The 16,349-nt window shown below is 38.2% G+C and overlaps 1 protein-coding gene across 13 annotated transcripts in view; it reads right to left on the minus strand.

Moving 5' to 3' along the window:
- Positions 1 to 16,349, minus strand: part of r3hdm2 (R3H domain containing 2) — a 59,593-nt gene that overhangs the window by 1,470 nt on the left and 41,774 nt on the right. For 7 of the 13 annotated variants that reach the window (XM_028446119.1, XM_028446114.1, XM_028446120.1 and 4 more), the window contains exons 14-26: positions 15,855 to 15,908; positions 12,138 to 12,373; positions 10,546 to 10,673; positions 10,065 to 10,163; positions 7,559 to 7,852; positions 6,423 to 6,570; positions 5,039 to 5,196; positions 3,974 to 4,113; positions 3,763 to 3,863; positions 3,246 to 3,415; positions 2,718 to 2,862; positions 1,766 to 1,860; positions 959 to 1,043 (exon numbers count right to left, since the gene is read on the minus strand). In XM_028446119.1, the coding sequence (XP_028301920.1) occupies positions 959 to 1,043; positions 1,766 to 1,860; positions 2,718 to 2,862; positions 3,246 to 3,415; positions 3,763 to 3,863; positions 3,974 to 4,113; positions 5,039 to 5,196; positions 6,423 to 6,570; positions 7,559 to 7,852; positions 10,065 to 10,163; positions 10,546 to 10,673; positions 12,138 to 12,373; positions 15,855 to 15,908 (1,853 nt within the window). The remainder of the gene's footprint in view (positions 1 to 958; positions 1,044 to 1,765; positions 1,861 to 2,717; positions 2,863 to 3,245; positions 3,416 to 3,762; positions 3,864 to 3,973; positions 4,114 to 5,038; positions 5,197 to 6,422; positions 6,571 to 7,558; positions 7,853 to 10,064; positions 10,164 to 10,545; positions 10,674 to 12,137; positions 12,374 to 15,854; positions 15,909 to 16,349) is intronic. The other 6 variants (XM_028446126.1, XM_028446123.1, XM_028446122.1 and 3 more) reach the window with 4 other exon arrangements.

Genomic DNA, 16,349 nt, shown 5'->3' on the forward strand with positions numbered 1-16,349 from the left:
AGTGGTTCCCTAACTGGGGTAGTTGAACACCTCTTAGGAGGTACACAGAAATATTTGTCAGTTTATTTTTTAACATTATAGATTTTTTGTTTTTGTTTTACATGCACACAGACTTGTTTCTTCAAAAATTATTTGTGGCACAACCTTTTAAAATACACCAAAAGTTGAAACATCAGAAATAAATGAATAAAAAGGCCTAAATTCAAAGTTAATGTCCGACGAGAGACAGGACAGAGTTCAGACGAACCTGCAGACACAAATAAATAATGTGTAACATGAGCTAAGGGGTATGTGCAATAATAATTAAAGGCCAAGGGGTACGTGGGGCAATACATTTTGGGAAACAATGATCTAACAGAACCAAAGTTATGGTAAGATTGGTGTTCGCAATACGGATGGCGGCCATCTTGGATCTTGCTCTGAGCACAATTTACGGTATTTTAAGATCTGATGTGGAATTCTTTGAACCTGAAAACCTATAATTCACCACTGAGATCATGCTTCTATATGGAATCAGCATACTCATGCTACCCCATGTACAAATGTTCATGTTTTCTTCCAGAAGTGAACATCTTAGCCTAATATTGCTACATATCTGCCAGGCTATGTTGATTTCTGATCATAATTAATGAAACACACAACACCACGTTGGACTCTAACTGTATCATGATACATGAGGCTAAGCAACATTTATAATATATTTCTATCAAATCACAAACAAAAAGCCATATTTACTTGTTTTTTGGGTCATTTGTACAACATTTGAACGTAAGAAGCATGCAATAGCAATTCATATAAAATATCACCCTCATAAACAACAACTTTAACAATTGAACAGGTTGGGTGAAAAAAATGGCTTTGATATTTTTTATATGATCAGTTTCAGCTATGCAATAACTACTGACCTATAAAAAGTGAAATCGCTCCAACATGTGTGATCTTATGTTTGCTGACTCACCTACATCAGTGGTGCCCAGATCTGTCGATGCAGATTTTAGCGTTTGTTTTTTCCCTCGTGCTCCGTGTTTGATTACTCCCTGAGCCTGAAAAACCAAAAAAAAAACTATTATATGGTTGACTGCAAAGATGCAGTAACACGTCTGAACAGTAGATGGAGGCAGATGACATGAGATGTTTTACATTTTAACACATTTTTACATTATACAATATAAGGAAAAAACAACAGCCCGACTGATTACTCAGCTGGCCTATTAACCAATGTAAATTAATCGGTTATAGATAAATTTAGGCTTTAGTTTACACTTCATACAGTGCTTTACACTGAGCTGTGTTGTGCACGAGTGTATTTGCAGAATAATTCAACAAGACAACTACAACTATAGCTAAAAATGAGCCACATTTTTCAAAATCTGATGTTTTTAGTTAAGAATTAACAGTGAACACCATATAAACAGTTCCCATGTAGAGCTGGGTATCATGGCCAATTTCCCTATTTGATTGGATTCAGATTAATAAGGTTTTGAATCGATTAATCGGCTTAGCCAACGAAGCTTCGTCTGCATCCACCATGTTTGCACTTGTCGTTGCGCAGTAGTCAATGCAGCTAACACCAGACTATTACGCGAGACTACTTGGGTTGGAGTAAGAAACAAAAAACCATTGCAGCACCTATGAATTGATTTTGGAAAAATTCAATGATATTGATCCAAGATTGATCAAATAATTTTTTTTTTTTTACTCTGCTTTATTCTCATGTTACACTACCAATGGATAAAACTGAGTTCCCTTGCTTGTTGTAACTCACCTGAAGGGAGCTGTAGGAGGACTGGCTGTGCATGAGGGGGGGAGGACACAGGCTGTACTGGAGGGGCTGCCCCAACAGAGAGTAGCGGCCGTCACCTGAACAAACACAAAACCACATGTCAGACTTGAGTCTGGGAAATTGAAAACATCTAAGCTGTACATATCACTAGAAATATTTTTTTCATTTTCAATGTAATCTGAACACTTGACAGACAAAATGGAAAAAAATACCAGACACGAGAATTTTTATTTTTCATTTTTAGGAAGGAAAAAAAAAAAAAAAAAAAACTTAGCATATAAGTGCAAACGTTAGCATACGGAACAACTGAAATAATTAAATTTGATGAAAACTGGACGTGTGCCACACTGCTGCAGCACAGATAACAGGATGCAGGGTTGTGACAAGTCTTTCAAAGTTTAATTTCATCTTCCTTAACATACACAATCTGAGGTTACCTGAGGAAACCCTACAGTCACTTAAGAGGGAATTTGTCTCACTACTTATTGTCTATGTATGTCAGCTGGAGGATGTCATCATTGCTGACAGACATCTTAAGATGAGTTATATTCGCTGGCAATTAAACATGCATGTTGTTTTTATCAGTAACACATTGCTAGTGATTTAATTTCCAGTTGGTTTAAAGCCAACAAGGATTAACTCCCACTCTCCAACAGCAAAATACGTTTATGTTTATTTAAACGATATCCCAGATCAACCTTCAGATTTCCCTTTGGGTCTGTGTGTCCACTGTTCTAGACAGAACCTTTGTATTATTAGGGATATTATTATTGTCATTATTAAAAATTGAAGTGAATTAGATTATCTGTTACCCAACTAAAACTACCTTGGTAAAAATGAAAAACATTAGGAAAGAAATAAATCTATTTTTAAATAGAATATACATCTTATCTGTGGGCTAAGAAACTTCACATGATTGCATCTTCTAATTTACCTTGAGCAGGTCCTCCTGGTCGAGAAAACTGGGAAATGAGTGGTAATGGTCCCAAGCCTGGACAGACACTGCTGACGCTGCCAGAGGGAGAGGGGGTGGGAGACTGAGTGGGGGAGGTCAGAGGACTCATCAGCTGAGTACTGGCCTGTAAAAAAAATTAAGAAATAAAATGAATAATCAGAAAAAATAAATGAAGGAAAAGTCCCTGACTTAAAAAACTTTTCCCCCCAATTTTGGCATTCACATTTTAATGTTCATTTTTCTACTCTTGTTGATCTCTCATAAGATAAATGTAATCCTACTTAATTCCTCTGCATTACATTTATACAATATAATGGTAAACACTATAAGAAATGTGTTACAAAACAAACGTGTTGGAATCTTTGCACAGAATGAGCCTCTTTTGGATTAAAAATAAATAAATGCTAAAGCAGTATCACAGTTTACCACTAGGAGGCAGAAGAGAAACAGGAGTGTAGGGATGTGTTCACAGCCAGCTGAGGTTCACATCTGGGTGTTTGTGTGCACCTGAGGAGTGTTGTCAGGTTTGTAGAGCTCTCCTGGTTTGTTGGCTCTCTGCTCTATGCTGTAGTACTTGCAGGGGTTCCACTGGACTAATGGAGGATTCTGGGTAGGCTGGGGTCCATTAGGGACGCTGAGCTGCATAACCATAACCCCCGGCCCTGGAGGAACAACCCCTGAGTGAGCACAGACAGGAGAGGAAACATGCAGATGAACATAAATGACATGGCTGCTATAGGCTAATTAAACTGCACTAAAACCTCAATTCTAGAGATAAATATATTAGAATAAACCTTTATTGGTCCCCATAGGGAAAATTCAACAGAAAAGCAGACAGTAAGAACAAAAACAAATACCAACATAGGATAATAGTGCAAATAAAGAGTATACATCTAATACATCTCATTTTTGTTGGTATGGAATATTAAAAGAATAACACTGATTTGTATGCATCTTTTATTGAAAATAAAACACAACTTGGGTTATTATTTTTAATGACCAACTTCCGGAAATGACGTCTTACCTGAATATTGCTGCTGCAGCTGTTGAGGATTACAGGGGGACGGCGACTGTGTGATCTGATACTGCTCAGAGTTTGGAGCCTGCAAGTAACCTACTGACGGACTACAGGGCACATGAAGAAAAGTAACAGACATGCACAAGAGATTATTTGTTAAAAAAAAAAAAAAAAAAACAAATAGCTAGACATTCAATGCTTCACTTTTAAAACACACCTTGTGCTATTCTGCTGCGTGGGTGTGATAACACTGTAGTATACAGGCATTGGCCCCTGGACCGACTGGCTGACTGGGACCATGACGGGCTGCTGGTACTGCTGTTGCACTACCTGCTGATTCTCGTTTCCTACTGGGACCTGCAACAATGGTAAGGGTTAAAAAAAATTAAAAAACTTTTTTGTAAAGAAGACACTGAATACCCATATTGTAAAATATGTTGTTATAATCTGTGGCTACTTATGTGTTCAGTTGCAGTAAAATGTTAAAAAAAAAAAAAACACACACACACATAGGACAGGAACAAACTGTAAAAAAACAAAAAAAAACAAATGAAACTGCTGCAGATAATGTTGATCTAACCTGGTCCATCACCGTGGGACGTTGAGCAAGTCCCTCAACCCTAACTGCTTGTGTTGTACATTGCTTTGGATAAAAGCATCTGCTAAATGACATTTGAATAAATAACATAAATATAATTGATTTGCAAAGTTCAGAAAAACAGAAAGCTAAGCAGATTATATTCTTAAAATCTAGAAACATTCTAACAAATATCTGTGCCATTATCTCCAACATCTCTGAATGCAATAAGTCTCAGCTGATGTTAGGAGATTTCCTAAACAAGAAGAATCAGGTTTTATGGTTTCAACTTAAAAAGGCTGGGTTGAATTTAAAACAATCTCTGACTTCAGGATGAAGGAAGAAGGAAGAAAAAACTTGCTCCAAGGTGGGTTCAATTCTTTTTAAAAGACTTCCCTCACAGCTTCAGAGGCAAGCCAGAAGCATATCTGGATATATAATCTGAAAATGTCTAAAAAAACAAAAGACAAAAGTAAGTTTTTTTTGGCCAATTGGCTTGTGTTGGCTGACTTACATGACAAATATTTTAACGGAGAAGCTGGAGAGCTGAACTCAAAGGAACAATAGATAACCATCCACTCATTTATGTCCATTTCTTGCCTTTTTGTACTGATTTCCTTTCTTTCTGGTTTACATTTCTATGTTTTTACCCCTGAATTGTTGTTATATTAAAATAGTAATGGTTGTATCTCTTACTGTACATACCTGATATGATGGCATTTGTGAGTACTGGACCATGATGCTTTGCATTTGCCCTCCAATGCCAGCTCTCTGGGAGTTGAGTAGACCAGGATTTTGAGGCTGCTGTACACCCATCATGCCCTGGAAGCTGGGCTGCTGGCTGGGGATCATTGTCTGGAGACCTGATTGAAACAGAAGAGCAAATAGCACCATGAAACGTAAAATGTTTAACACATCAAATAGCACTGCTAATTAGTGCAATCTCAGTAATCCAAAAAAATTAATCCAATATGCTTCTTGGGAATTAATCCCACCATTGTAAAGGGGGGGCATTTTAAAATGGGGCTACATAAAGGAGCATGTATTTGTGAGATTAAAAGCAAAGCAAAATATGCAAGTTTTTGATGTCAACCCTTGTTTGGTGATGTTCAGTTGTTTAGATTAATAAAGTCTGAGGAAAGAAGATTTATTGGAACTTTAAATATCTTGTAAACAAACCGCCGTGTGTGAAATGACCAGTCAATAATTGCTTTGGAATGGGAAACGCTTCGTTCTCTCCTTTTTACGGTCCTTTAAATGCAGATTTATGGATTTTCTCCCATGCGCGTAAGCCCAACAAGCCGCGCAGGGCCCCTGTACTTAAGTCAGTCGCTGCGCGCCTTCATCCCAGTTACGCATTGTGGGTGGAGCAGCCGTGAAATGTGGGTGTTCCCGCGCATTCTCCGATGTGCTCAAGTCTTCTTTCGCGCTTCTAACCCTGGAATAAGTACAGGGCCCCGATAAGGTGAAACATTATCTTGCACTAGAAACATAAACTTAGTTACACTTGAAAGCACACGGATTTGTGTCGCGCAGCAGCAGTTATGATTACTCAGCTGCGCGATTAATTAAAACTCTGACAGACGCAGACTTCCGTCCACGTTGGTCACAGTGATTTCATTTCTTTCATACTATGTCCAACGTAAAGTCACAGATTTCAATGACATTTACAAGCGTTGAGAAAACTCCATGTTTCATGATGTCTTGACAGCCCAAAAAAATTACATCACCGCCTCCTTTCCTTCAGCCCGCCTTCGTTCACAGACGACACAATTTTCCTCTACTTACGCGCGGTGGGCGTGTTAGGAGCCTGGACTGGAGTATACGCGTAAGAGAGAAGCGCGTAACTACAGGTGGACAAAAAAGCGCTTAAGTCCAGATGGGAAAATAAACCCCTTATTGCACAGGTTAGTGTATTATTAAAGTGCAAACATAGAACATAACTTTAACCAACTAACAAAGCACTCGTTAATGCGGTTAAAGGAATAAAAGCGTTTTGCAACAATAAAATCAACACCTGCCATAAATTGGATGAAAATTTTGTTTATTTAGCTTATATTTAAACTGCTGGAGAAAAGCAGCAACTGACCTGACTGCTGTGTGGGCTGTGGCATGGGTTGTGTGCGCTGGGCCGGGTAAGACACCTGATGGGACATGGGCTGGGGCACGGGCTGGGGCACACGATACTGCTGGCCTGAGGTGGGATACTGACCAGGGGGATAATACGATACCTGTATCTAGAAAAAAAAAAAAAAAAAAGAAGCAAAAAAGAGAAGATTAATAGAGTGATCAACACACATGAAAAAGGGAACAATTTGGTTGTTCATTTAAACTTCCTCCACACTGAAGGTATTGAAATGTTAGATACAGGACACAACGTTGAATATCAAAACATTTTTTGTAGCAAATTTAGAAGATTATGACTACTGAAAAAATATTTTGCCTATTTTTTCAAAATTTCCACAACACAGATTTATATCTGATGCTTAGGCAAAGAGCCATAATTCAAGGTAAAGACAGAGCAAACTGAGACAATCATATTAGTGTGGGCATATAATCTACAATGCTAAAATAATGCCAAAATGTTAAGCATTTATGAACTCAAGCCCCAGAATGAAGTAAAAATACTTCTATGTCTGTCTACGTTATGCCATATCCCACAATGCAACATGCAAATTATGTTTACAGAGGAGATTAAAACAAAACTTTCAATCAGATATTTGAACCTTTTACATCTTTTTTTCAAGAAAATAATTTGATTCATTGATCTATGAGGCCCACACTGTGTCCTCTGACATAAAATATTTGTCTCCAACAGCTTAAGATGCTGCATTTGTCACTTTGCCGTAAAAGTGCATTATATCAATAATGCATTATCTTTTATGAACACAGACTACTGCGCCTTGCTTGGGAGTAACTTAAACCAATAAAACTTTGCTAAACTAAATCGTTTTACAACATGCCACCTGAGCAAGATTGCAGGACTTAATGTCTCCCATAAGCACTTTAATGACCAGGTAAACTTAGTTCCTCCCTCTCAAATGAATGGTAATGACGAGTTAATGGGCACAAACAACAGTCCAAAACATTGGAAGTTAGAGATTGAATTTCTTGTCCCTCTGCAACCAGGCAACCAATGAAATACTAATAATGGCTCTGTGGAGACTGAAATTATTTGATACAATAAGTTGCCGTTGATGGGCTCACTGTTCATACCGAGCATACCTGTTGAGGTGGAGGGGGCTGCATGTAGCCTTGTGGAGGGGGAGGGGCCTGCATGACAGGCTGAGAAGGAGGTGGTGGTGGAGGCGGAGGATGGGGGTGTCCAGTGGCGGGCTGATAGCCAGATGGCGGCGGTAAAGGCTGACCAGTGGTAGCCATGATGTAGCTAGTCTGAGGTGGAGGGTGCTGGGACAGCACTGTGGGTGCAGCCTGATACATAGGAGGAGGCTCAGGGTTCTCACTGGAGCCCTGCCGACTCAGTGTGATCTGAGTGAATTGGGTTGCCAGATCTTCTCCCTAAAAATAAAAATAAAACCACAGAACGAGAAACACAGAATAGGTTTAAGAGTGTCCTTATGATCAGAGGAATGTATTGTAAATTCGGAGTTAAGGGTAAGTCATTCATCTATCCTACTGTCATAGTTTAAACTCTTTAAAAAAAAAAAAAGGATATGGGGGTCAAGTCTTGCATTTAGGATATCAAAATTTCAAATTATTACATTATTTTTATTAAAACAAGTGTATGACCTTGATATTCACAAGTGTATTCAAATTTTAAAAAATTGTGCGAAAATGTTTTCCCACACACTTTATTAAATCACAAATCGTTTGTCTACTGCTTTAAATTCACTACTGCATATGACTGAGAGGGAGATTTAAATAATAAATGGACTTGATTTATATAGCGTTTTTATCCCCATACTGAAGTAGTCCCAAAGCGCTTTACAATATCAACTCATTCACCCATTCACACACCAATGGGACGGAGCTGACATGCAAGGCGCTGGTCAACCAATGGGAGCAACTTAGGGTTCAGTATCTTGCCCAAGGGCACTTCGAAGCATAGACAGGTATAGACTGGGATCAAACCCCCAACCTCTCGATTAGAAGATTACCTCTCTACCGCCTGAGCCATGGTCCCCATCACTTAATTAATGATTTAATGTTTTTACTGCTGATTTTAATGGTCTTATTGGTTTTTAAGTTTGTTAAGTTTTCTGTTGCATTTTTGATCATGTAAAGCACAATGCATTACCTTGTGTATGAAATGCGCTATACAAATACATTTACCTTGCCTTGCTTTGTTGTGGCAAAAAATGTCTTCGATAAAACATGAAGAAAATAACACAAGTAGGTGTGGAAGTGTACAGGTGCTGGTCATAAAATTAGAATATCGTGAAAAAGTTGATTTATTTTGGTAATTCCATTCAAAAAGTGAAACTTGTATATTATATTCATTCATTACACACAGACTGATATATTTCAAATGGTTATTTATTTTAATTTTGATGATTATAACTGACAACTAATGAAAATCCCAAATTCAGTATCAGAAAAATAGAATATTACTTAAGTATGAACATAAAAGTATGAGCATGTACAGCACTCAATTAGTTGGGGCTCCTTTTGCCTGAATTACTGCAGCAATGCGGCGTGGCATGGAGTCGATCAGTCTGTGGCACTGCTCAGGTGTTATGAGAGCCCAGGTTGTTCTGATAGTGGCCTTCAGCTCTTCTGCATTGTTGGGTCTGGTGTCTCGCATCTTCCTCTTCACAAGGTCAGGCAAGTTTTCAGGCCAATCAAGAACAAGGATACCGTGGTCCTTAAACCAGGTACTGGTAGCTTTGGCACTGTGTGCAGGTGCCAAGTCCTTTTGGAAAATGAAATCTGCATCTCCATAAAGTTGGTCAGCAGCAGGAAGAATGAATCCCTATTGTTTGTACACTTTTTTCTACCACATCTTTTCCTTCCCTTCGCCTCTCTATTAATGTGCTTGGACACAGAGCTCTGTGAACAGACAGCCTCTTTAGCGATGACCTTTTGTGTCTTGCCCTCCTTGTACAAGGTGTCAATGGTCATCATTTGGACAAGTGTCAGGTCAGCAGTCTTCCCCATGATTGTGTAGCCTACAGAACTAGACTGGAGACCATTTAAAGGTCTTTGCAGGGCACCAGGTGCCTTCAACATTGAACCTCTCCACAATATTCAAATTTTCTGAGATACTCAATTTGGGGTTTTCATTAGTTGTCAGTTATAATCATCAACATTAAAAGAACTCTTGAAATATGTCAGTCTGTGTGAAATGAATGTATAGATTATACAAGTTTAACTTTTTGAATGGAATTAATTTTATGACCAGCACCTGTACATGCCGTTGTTCCAGAATTTTCAATCTAATGCTTATGAACTTGCCGTTCAGTCTGATAACCATGGTGTAGGAAGGTTTTTTATTCTTTTGCTTTGCTTTGTAGGAAAGACAGAATTAAGAACGTCATGGTCGTACATCACAATATACATTCAATGTTATAGCTGAGCTTAAAATATAACTTCTATTGATAAAATAGCTTTGGAGCTTCTTGGGCTTTAGTTTTATTTAATCTCTGAAAGAATCTGTTCAAATGACAGCAAATGTCAAAAGTTGTGTTTAAATACTTTACCGACAGTTACAAGAACAGGGTAAGAGAGATCAGGAAGTTTTAAATGAAGATGAAAATGAAGGGTTCACTACCATTGTGTACTGCTGGGGAGGAGAAACTGGCAGAAGAACCTGAGGGCAGGATGGGCTGGAGTAGGAAACAGGCTGAGAGGGCTGCAGAGACGCCACCGGCTACACACACGCACACGTGCACACACACCCACACGGAAAGAGGAGGGAAATAGAAAAAAAAAAAGCAACGTTGATGAAATCAGGGTGAAAAAAATGTGCGGCCGGAGCAAAGGAATAGTAAAGAGGGAAAAAGGAAAAATGGGTTAGAATACAAAGGAAAGGTTGTCAATAAACAAATAGGAAATAAATAGAAATCACATACTCTGAGTATCCAAAATACTCTGAGTATACTCGGACAATCTGATCTGTTTATTGTAGGAGACATTTCTGCCTTAAGAGAAATGATCACCATTTTCTGTGGTGGACTGTGATGGGCAACATAAACTAAAGATGTTGCGTTACCACAGTTTCATACAGATCCTGATGTAGCGGTTGATCTTACCTGAGCAATTAGGTGGTTGCTCATTGGGTGTTGCTGAGGTGTGGGCAGTAGAGCTGTTTGTGTTGGTGCCTGAGGCTGCGGCGGTTGTTGGGATGGGCAGGGAAGCAGGCTCCGGCTGGACTGGGAGGCTGCAGGTAGGAGACATGTCAGGACTGACTAGTGGCAGGCATAGTGTGGCAGAAAAATGCAACATTGGTGTAGGAAATAATTCTGCATTAAGACCAACTAAAGCACTCAAAAGTTCTTGATTTATAAAGTGCTTTACAACATCAGCAACTACTACTTTACCATTTCAGACACTAATGGTGACAGGCCTGCCTGTAAGGCACTAATTTCCCATTAGTAACAAATGAGGATTCAGCGTCTCACCCAGAGAAACTTTGACACAATAAGGGCAATAACCATGGATTTGAACTCTCAACCTCTCAATCAGAAGATGAAACTGCTGCTACCTGAGTCACAGAACTTTTAGTATTAGGTTTTGTCTTTTATTAGCACCCTCTACTTTAATAAATGGCTGCAGTTTTCTGAGACTGAAAACATAAAAACAAAACAGCAAGTTTTCTTTTTAGTGCTTTTTCATTTCAGATGAGAAAACACACATCAGCATATTTTAAGTGTTCCCTCTAAATATATCCTGTAAGAATATAACAGGCTTGTTAGAGCCCGATATGTAACAACAAGCCGAAATGTAACAAGACCCAAATTGTTACATATAAAAAAAGAAATAAAACCTGAAATGTAATAACTGGTCAATAACGTAGCTAAAGTGCTGAGCCCAAAACTTTTTGCTGTTATTACATTATGGGGAAGGGAAAACATTTTCTCCTAATGGTGTAATAATTACATCATAGTGAGTTAATGATTTATGGAGATTATTGCTTCAATGCAGAGAGTAGTATCATACACAAATGCGTAAAAACAAAAATATATATATATATATATACATATCAATATTAATGGAACATAGACATTTTTGGTAACTTTTTTTTCTTACCTATATATACACAGTATATATATATATATATATATATATATATATATATACACACACATACATATATGTAAAACGTCAAGGTTCTCTAAAAGTCTTTGAAATATATATATACATTCTATATATAAAAAAGGCAAAAATGGTTACGTTTTGGACTCTACATTGTTACTTTATTGACCAGTTATTACATTTTAGGTTTTATTACTTTTTTAATTCGTGTCTTGCTACATTTCGGGTCGTTGTTACACATCGGGCTCTAACAAGGCCAAATCATTTTGGATTGCACTAAAATTGGTCATTAGGTTCAAATTAATATTTTATTACTGGTGCACTGTAAAATTTACATCACAATAAAAAAAAAAAAGCTGTGTCTCGATAAACGAAAAGAAACAACACCAAAAAAGAAGATAATCTGCATTATGGCCCTTATTAGGGAATGCATGATAATAATAACATATAAAACTTTTAGTAATTCACTGACTCTTGACATTTCCCTGAGCAAACCTGATAGTTACTCATGGTGCATTGGTTGAGAGAAAATAAATCCCAGTTTAATACCTTTAAAGAAAAATACAAAGACGTGGATACCAGTCCTTACCAGAGCGAGAGCCTTTACAGCTTCCCTGTGAGCCTTTGTTGCTGCCAAGGCTATCCCCTCTGGTGAGAATGGAGATGCCAGAGAAGCTGCTGGCCTTAGTGACGGGTGGCCGGAGGGTGCGATTGGAGCTGTCCGAGTCAGTGCTGCTCCAAGGCCGTGGCTCCAGGCACTTCATGTCACTGTCAGTGCTGCTTTGACGACTGCTCGATGCCCGGCTGGAGCTCTCACGGTTCCCCCTAAGACATGACAGATAATGAAACGAAAGAGAACAAAGGGATGTGCGTTAGAAATAAATTAACAGGTGCAGGAGATGAGAGGTATAGGGAAATCAGAGACTCCAGGTAAAGTCAAAGACAGAAAGAGGAAAAACATCAAAGAACAGGATATACGGAACAGTCCATGATAAGCACAGAGATACATTTAAGGCAAAATAAAAACATAGATCATGACAAAACAAAGTGATGAAGGAAGGCAGAAACACAGATGCAGCGTAACGTCATCACAAGCCAGAGAGCACAGACTGTCAAATATTAGGATGGGGCATTCAACACAGATGCATTGTGGGCTTGATAATTGTTACCACAATACAAATTCGGGCAACAAGTCACCAACACATTACCTAACAATAAACATACATTTATACATACAATCAGACACACCCATGAAAAAGAAAGAAAAAAAGCCCATGCAGAAAGAAAATATTCTTAACAAGAAGTGATAAGACTGACACAAACTAAAATGAGATTATGACATCTAACACAAACTGTCCCAGACTGGGCACACCATTTAAAAGATGGGAAAAGAAGAATGCAAACTAGCATATTAGCAGATTTCAATGTAAACAACAGCAGAACATGCACTCGTTTATGTTCTGTGAACATGTACGTCACAGACTCAAACGCACTTTCTACCAAAACAATCACTTACTACCACTGGTTCACCACTACGTCCTTTAAACTAGATCAGTTTATACACACTCATTGGGTTGTTGTGATGCTGTCACCCTGGGTAAGGGCAGCTGCCAAAAAAACCAAGGATTACTGTGGAAGCATAACCACCACCACAATGCAAAACCCCTCCGTCACAAGTGAATGGTTAGAGCTATTGTAGGGGAGGGACAAAAAAAATTAAAATGCTGGCTCTCAATGTTGATTTTTCTTATTTTTTTACACCCGTGTCTGCATATGTCATCTTAGGTTGACACTACATATAATGCAATCTTTTTGTGTAAACTATGCTTGATTTTTCTTGCAAAAAAAATTAATACAAATTTATTATAATGCATATTCGTGACCTTTACCAGCAGGGCCGGCCTTCCCAACAGGCAACACAGGTGGCTGCCTAGGGCGCCATCTGCTGGCCTATGGCACAGAATGACCTGTAGCCAGCCCTGGTAGGGAGGACATTACAATTTATTTAATTAGAAAAAACAGAAGGTCCTGCTGGTTTGGCTACCAACATTTTACGTTCAGTGTTTCATTTGAGTTAGTGTTAAATTCTGTGAATCTGACACTGTGTGTTTACACCAGCGAACCCTTGAGTGTTTTAAGTATGGGGATTCATTTGCCAGAAAGTCTGCATAGTTTGTGAACACACAAACAAAAGTCTAGAACAATTCAGGCAAGTGAATTCTCGAGCATTTCTAATAATAAAATAAAAAAAACCATGGGTCATTTACATGCGTGATGCGTCATGTGTGGATGTTTAAAGACACTCACTGGAATAAGTGGCTGTCAGGACTTTTTTTTTCTTACTTTGAGACAGATATTTTAATACACCGCGTGATTTTCCTACATTGATCATTGTGGATGTGGAGCCGCTGCATCGCGTTATCAGAATCTTGAACCATGTATTGCAAATTGTATCTTAAGGATTCCCACCCAAGTCTGCTGTATATTGTTGTTGTTCTTTACAGAAAAATACTAGATTTGTCTAAACCTGATTGTCTTGAATAATAACATAAAATAAAATAAAAAAGGAAGTAACAAAAAATGCAGCAGCAAAAACAATGATCGCATCATCAATATACTGTAGAAGGTTTAGCTATAAGCATTAGCTTTAAATATCTATAAACAGTTTGAATGGAGAAACCTACTAAACAAGGATGTGGTTAGGCTGGTGAGCTTCTAAGGCAGAGTTTTGTTTAAAGGTGGCTGTAACTCATAAATATTTCAGAGAGATGGTGTTTAATGGAGGATCTATTTTGAGGCCTCTGCGCAGCTTATTTTAAAGGGGGGGAGGGGGGGTGTGCTGTGGCATTCTCTGCAAAGGCAGGCGCATACTTGTTATATCTGCAGACGAGAATGAGAGCAGAATGAAGAGAAGAGGAGGGATTCTGCTGTGGATCACAGCATTTCATCTGCACTCCACATGACACTATTACACCATCACATGCACGACAAGCTGCAGCTGCTGCATCGCATGTTTATTTTAGAAAACTTGCTCTAAATTCAGGTATTTTATCCCTTAACTGATAAACCACAGGATCATTTTACGCATGCCACATTTCATATGAATAATACATTGTGGACTGCTTACAACATTAATCATTCTTTTTTACATTAGCATGATAAAAATAGTTAGTCTTACTTTAAGGGTGCTGCTTAAAAGGACTTGAACAACCAGTCAATCCCTTGTTAGAGATGCATATGCACTCATTTTAATAGAAGTGCCTGTTTCAGCGCTCAATGATATTTTAGGGTTATTGTTAAAATTCCTTTAGCATCTTGCTGTCTGCTGTGTGTGAACTTGCTTGGATGGTTGGACCGGGACAGGCAGCAGTTGTTTTAAACATCCTCCACAAACTATTTTCAGTGGAAAGTCTGACTTCAAAGTCATTTTGTGAATGTTTAAAACCACTTCACATTCTCATCAGCTGGTACAATGTAACAAATGTTCTTTCTGAGGGCCTAATACAGTACGTTCAATGTTTTCTCCTAACTAGAACAGTCAGGAGCAAGCCAAACTAAAAGTTTAAGGTTTAAAATGGGTAAACCAATTTCTTTCCTGACATTAACCTGATATGATACACCAGTGTGTATTATTATTTAAGTTGAGAAAAAAATGTGTGGATCATAAGTTGTAAGGAAGGACATGACTTTGTTTATAAGCAGCTGCATATAAACAAACACTGGATGATGGCGAGATGGATGATGAAAAGATAAAAAAAACATACCTTAAAATGGGTAATTTATTGAATATTTCTCAAAATAACAAAAGTTTGGTTATTAAACTGATATTAACGATTAGTTCACTTTCTTGATGTAATGAAAGTCTTTTTGTCTAAAAGGAAAAAGATAATGCTCTCCAAACCATGGCTTATCTGCTGTAAAATGGTCTTGAATTCAACATTTTCTCATCAAACATACAGGTTATTAGTGTGACTGTATTTCCATGATCAACAATGTAAAGTATGACAAAAACAAACTACAACACTGAGCAAACCACAAAACAAATGGATATCTGTAAAAGCAAATTCTTTTGTTGTATTTCTAGTGTATGGGTAAAATATTAAGTAGGCCAATCAGTCTCCAGTAAAACCACAAAGCAGCCATGCATGGACCAGTGCAAGCCCCACGGTGCAATGCTGGAGGAGCTAATAATCAGCCCACTACAATCAAAGCAAAGATAAGAACCACAACAATTCACCAGTAACATCACCAAACCATTTTCAAACTGGGCATGGCAACACAGAGGTCAGTTAGCAGTCCCCAATACCTAAAGATCTGCCTCCTCTTTTGAGAGCTAGAGCAGTAGCCCTCTGTGGAAAGTCTGTTGGGGTTAACATTAGGAGAAATTCTACAGTTACACCACTGAAATGGAAGGTAAAGATTTATGTATATTTATATATGGTGGAATCACAAAGGTTTGGTAGATAAGCAGGCACAGTGTATCACTTCTTACCCTGAGAAGAAAACTAAAAATAAATAAATGAGGATTTAAAAACAAGAACTGAAAAACACAAATGGTATAAAGCTGAAAAAAGGGGTGTCATTTTATCTGAATTTGGACACAGGGGTGTCTAAATTCAATTTTCTAGGGTTGCAATTCTGCAGCTTATAGATGCATATGAATATATAATGTGTGCCATCAACAAAACCTCTGCAGAAGGCATGATGATTAGCCATACACTGTAATTACAGTAGGTGTGTTAGCAACATGAGACTAAAATATAGTATTTGCAGGAGAGAGGAAATTCAACTGAATCATCCT

The sequence above is a fragment of the Gouania willdenowi genome, chromosome 5 (genome assembly GCF_900634775.1).
Source record: "Gouania willdenowi chromosome 5, fGouWil2.1, whole genome shotgun sequence".
NCBI lineage: Eukaryota > Metazoa > Chordata > Actinopteri > Blenniiformes > Gobiesocidae > Gouania > Gouania willdenowi.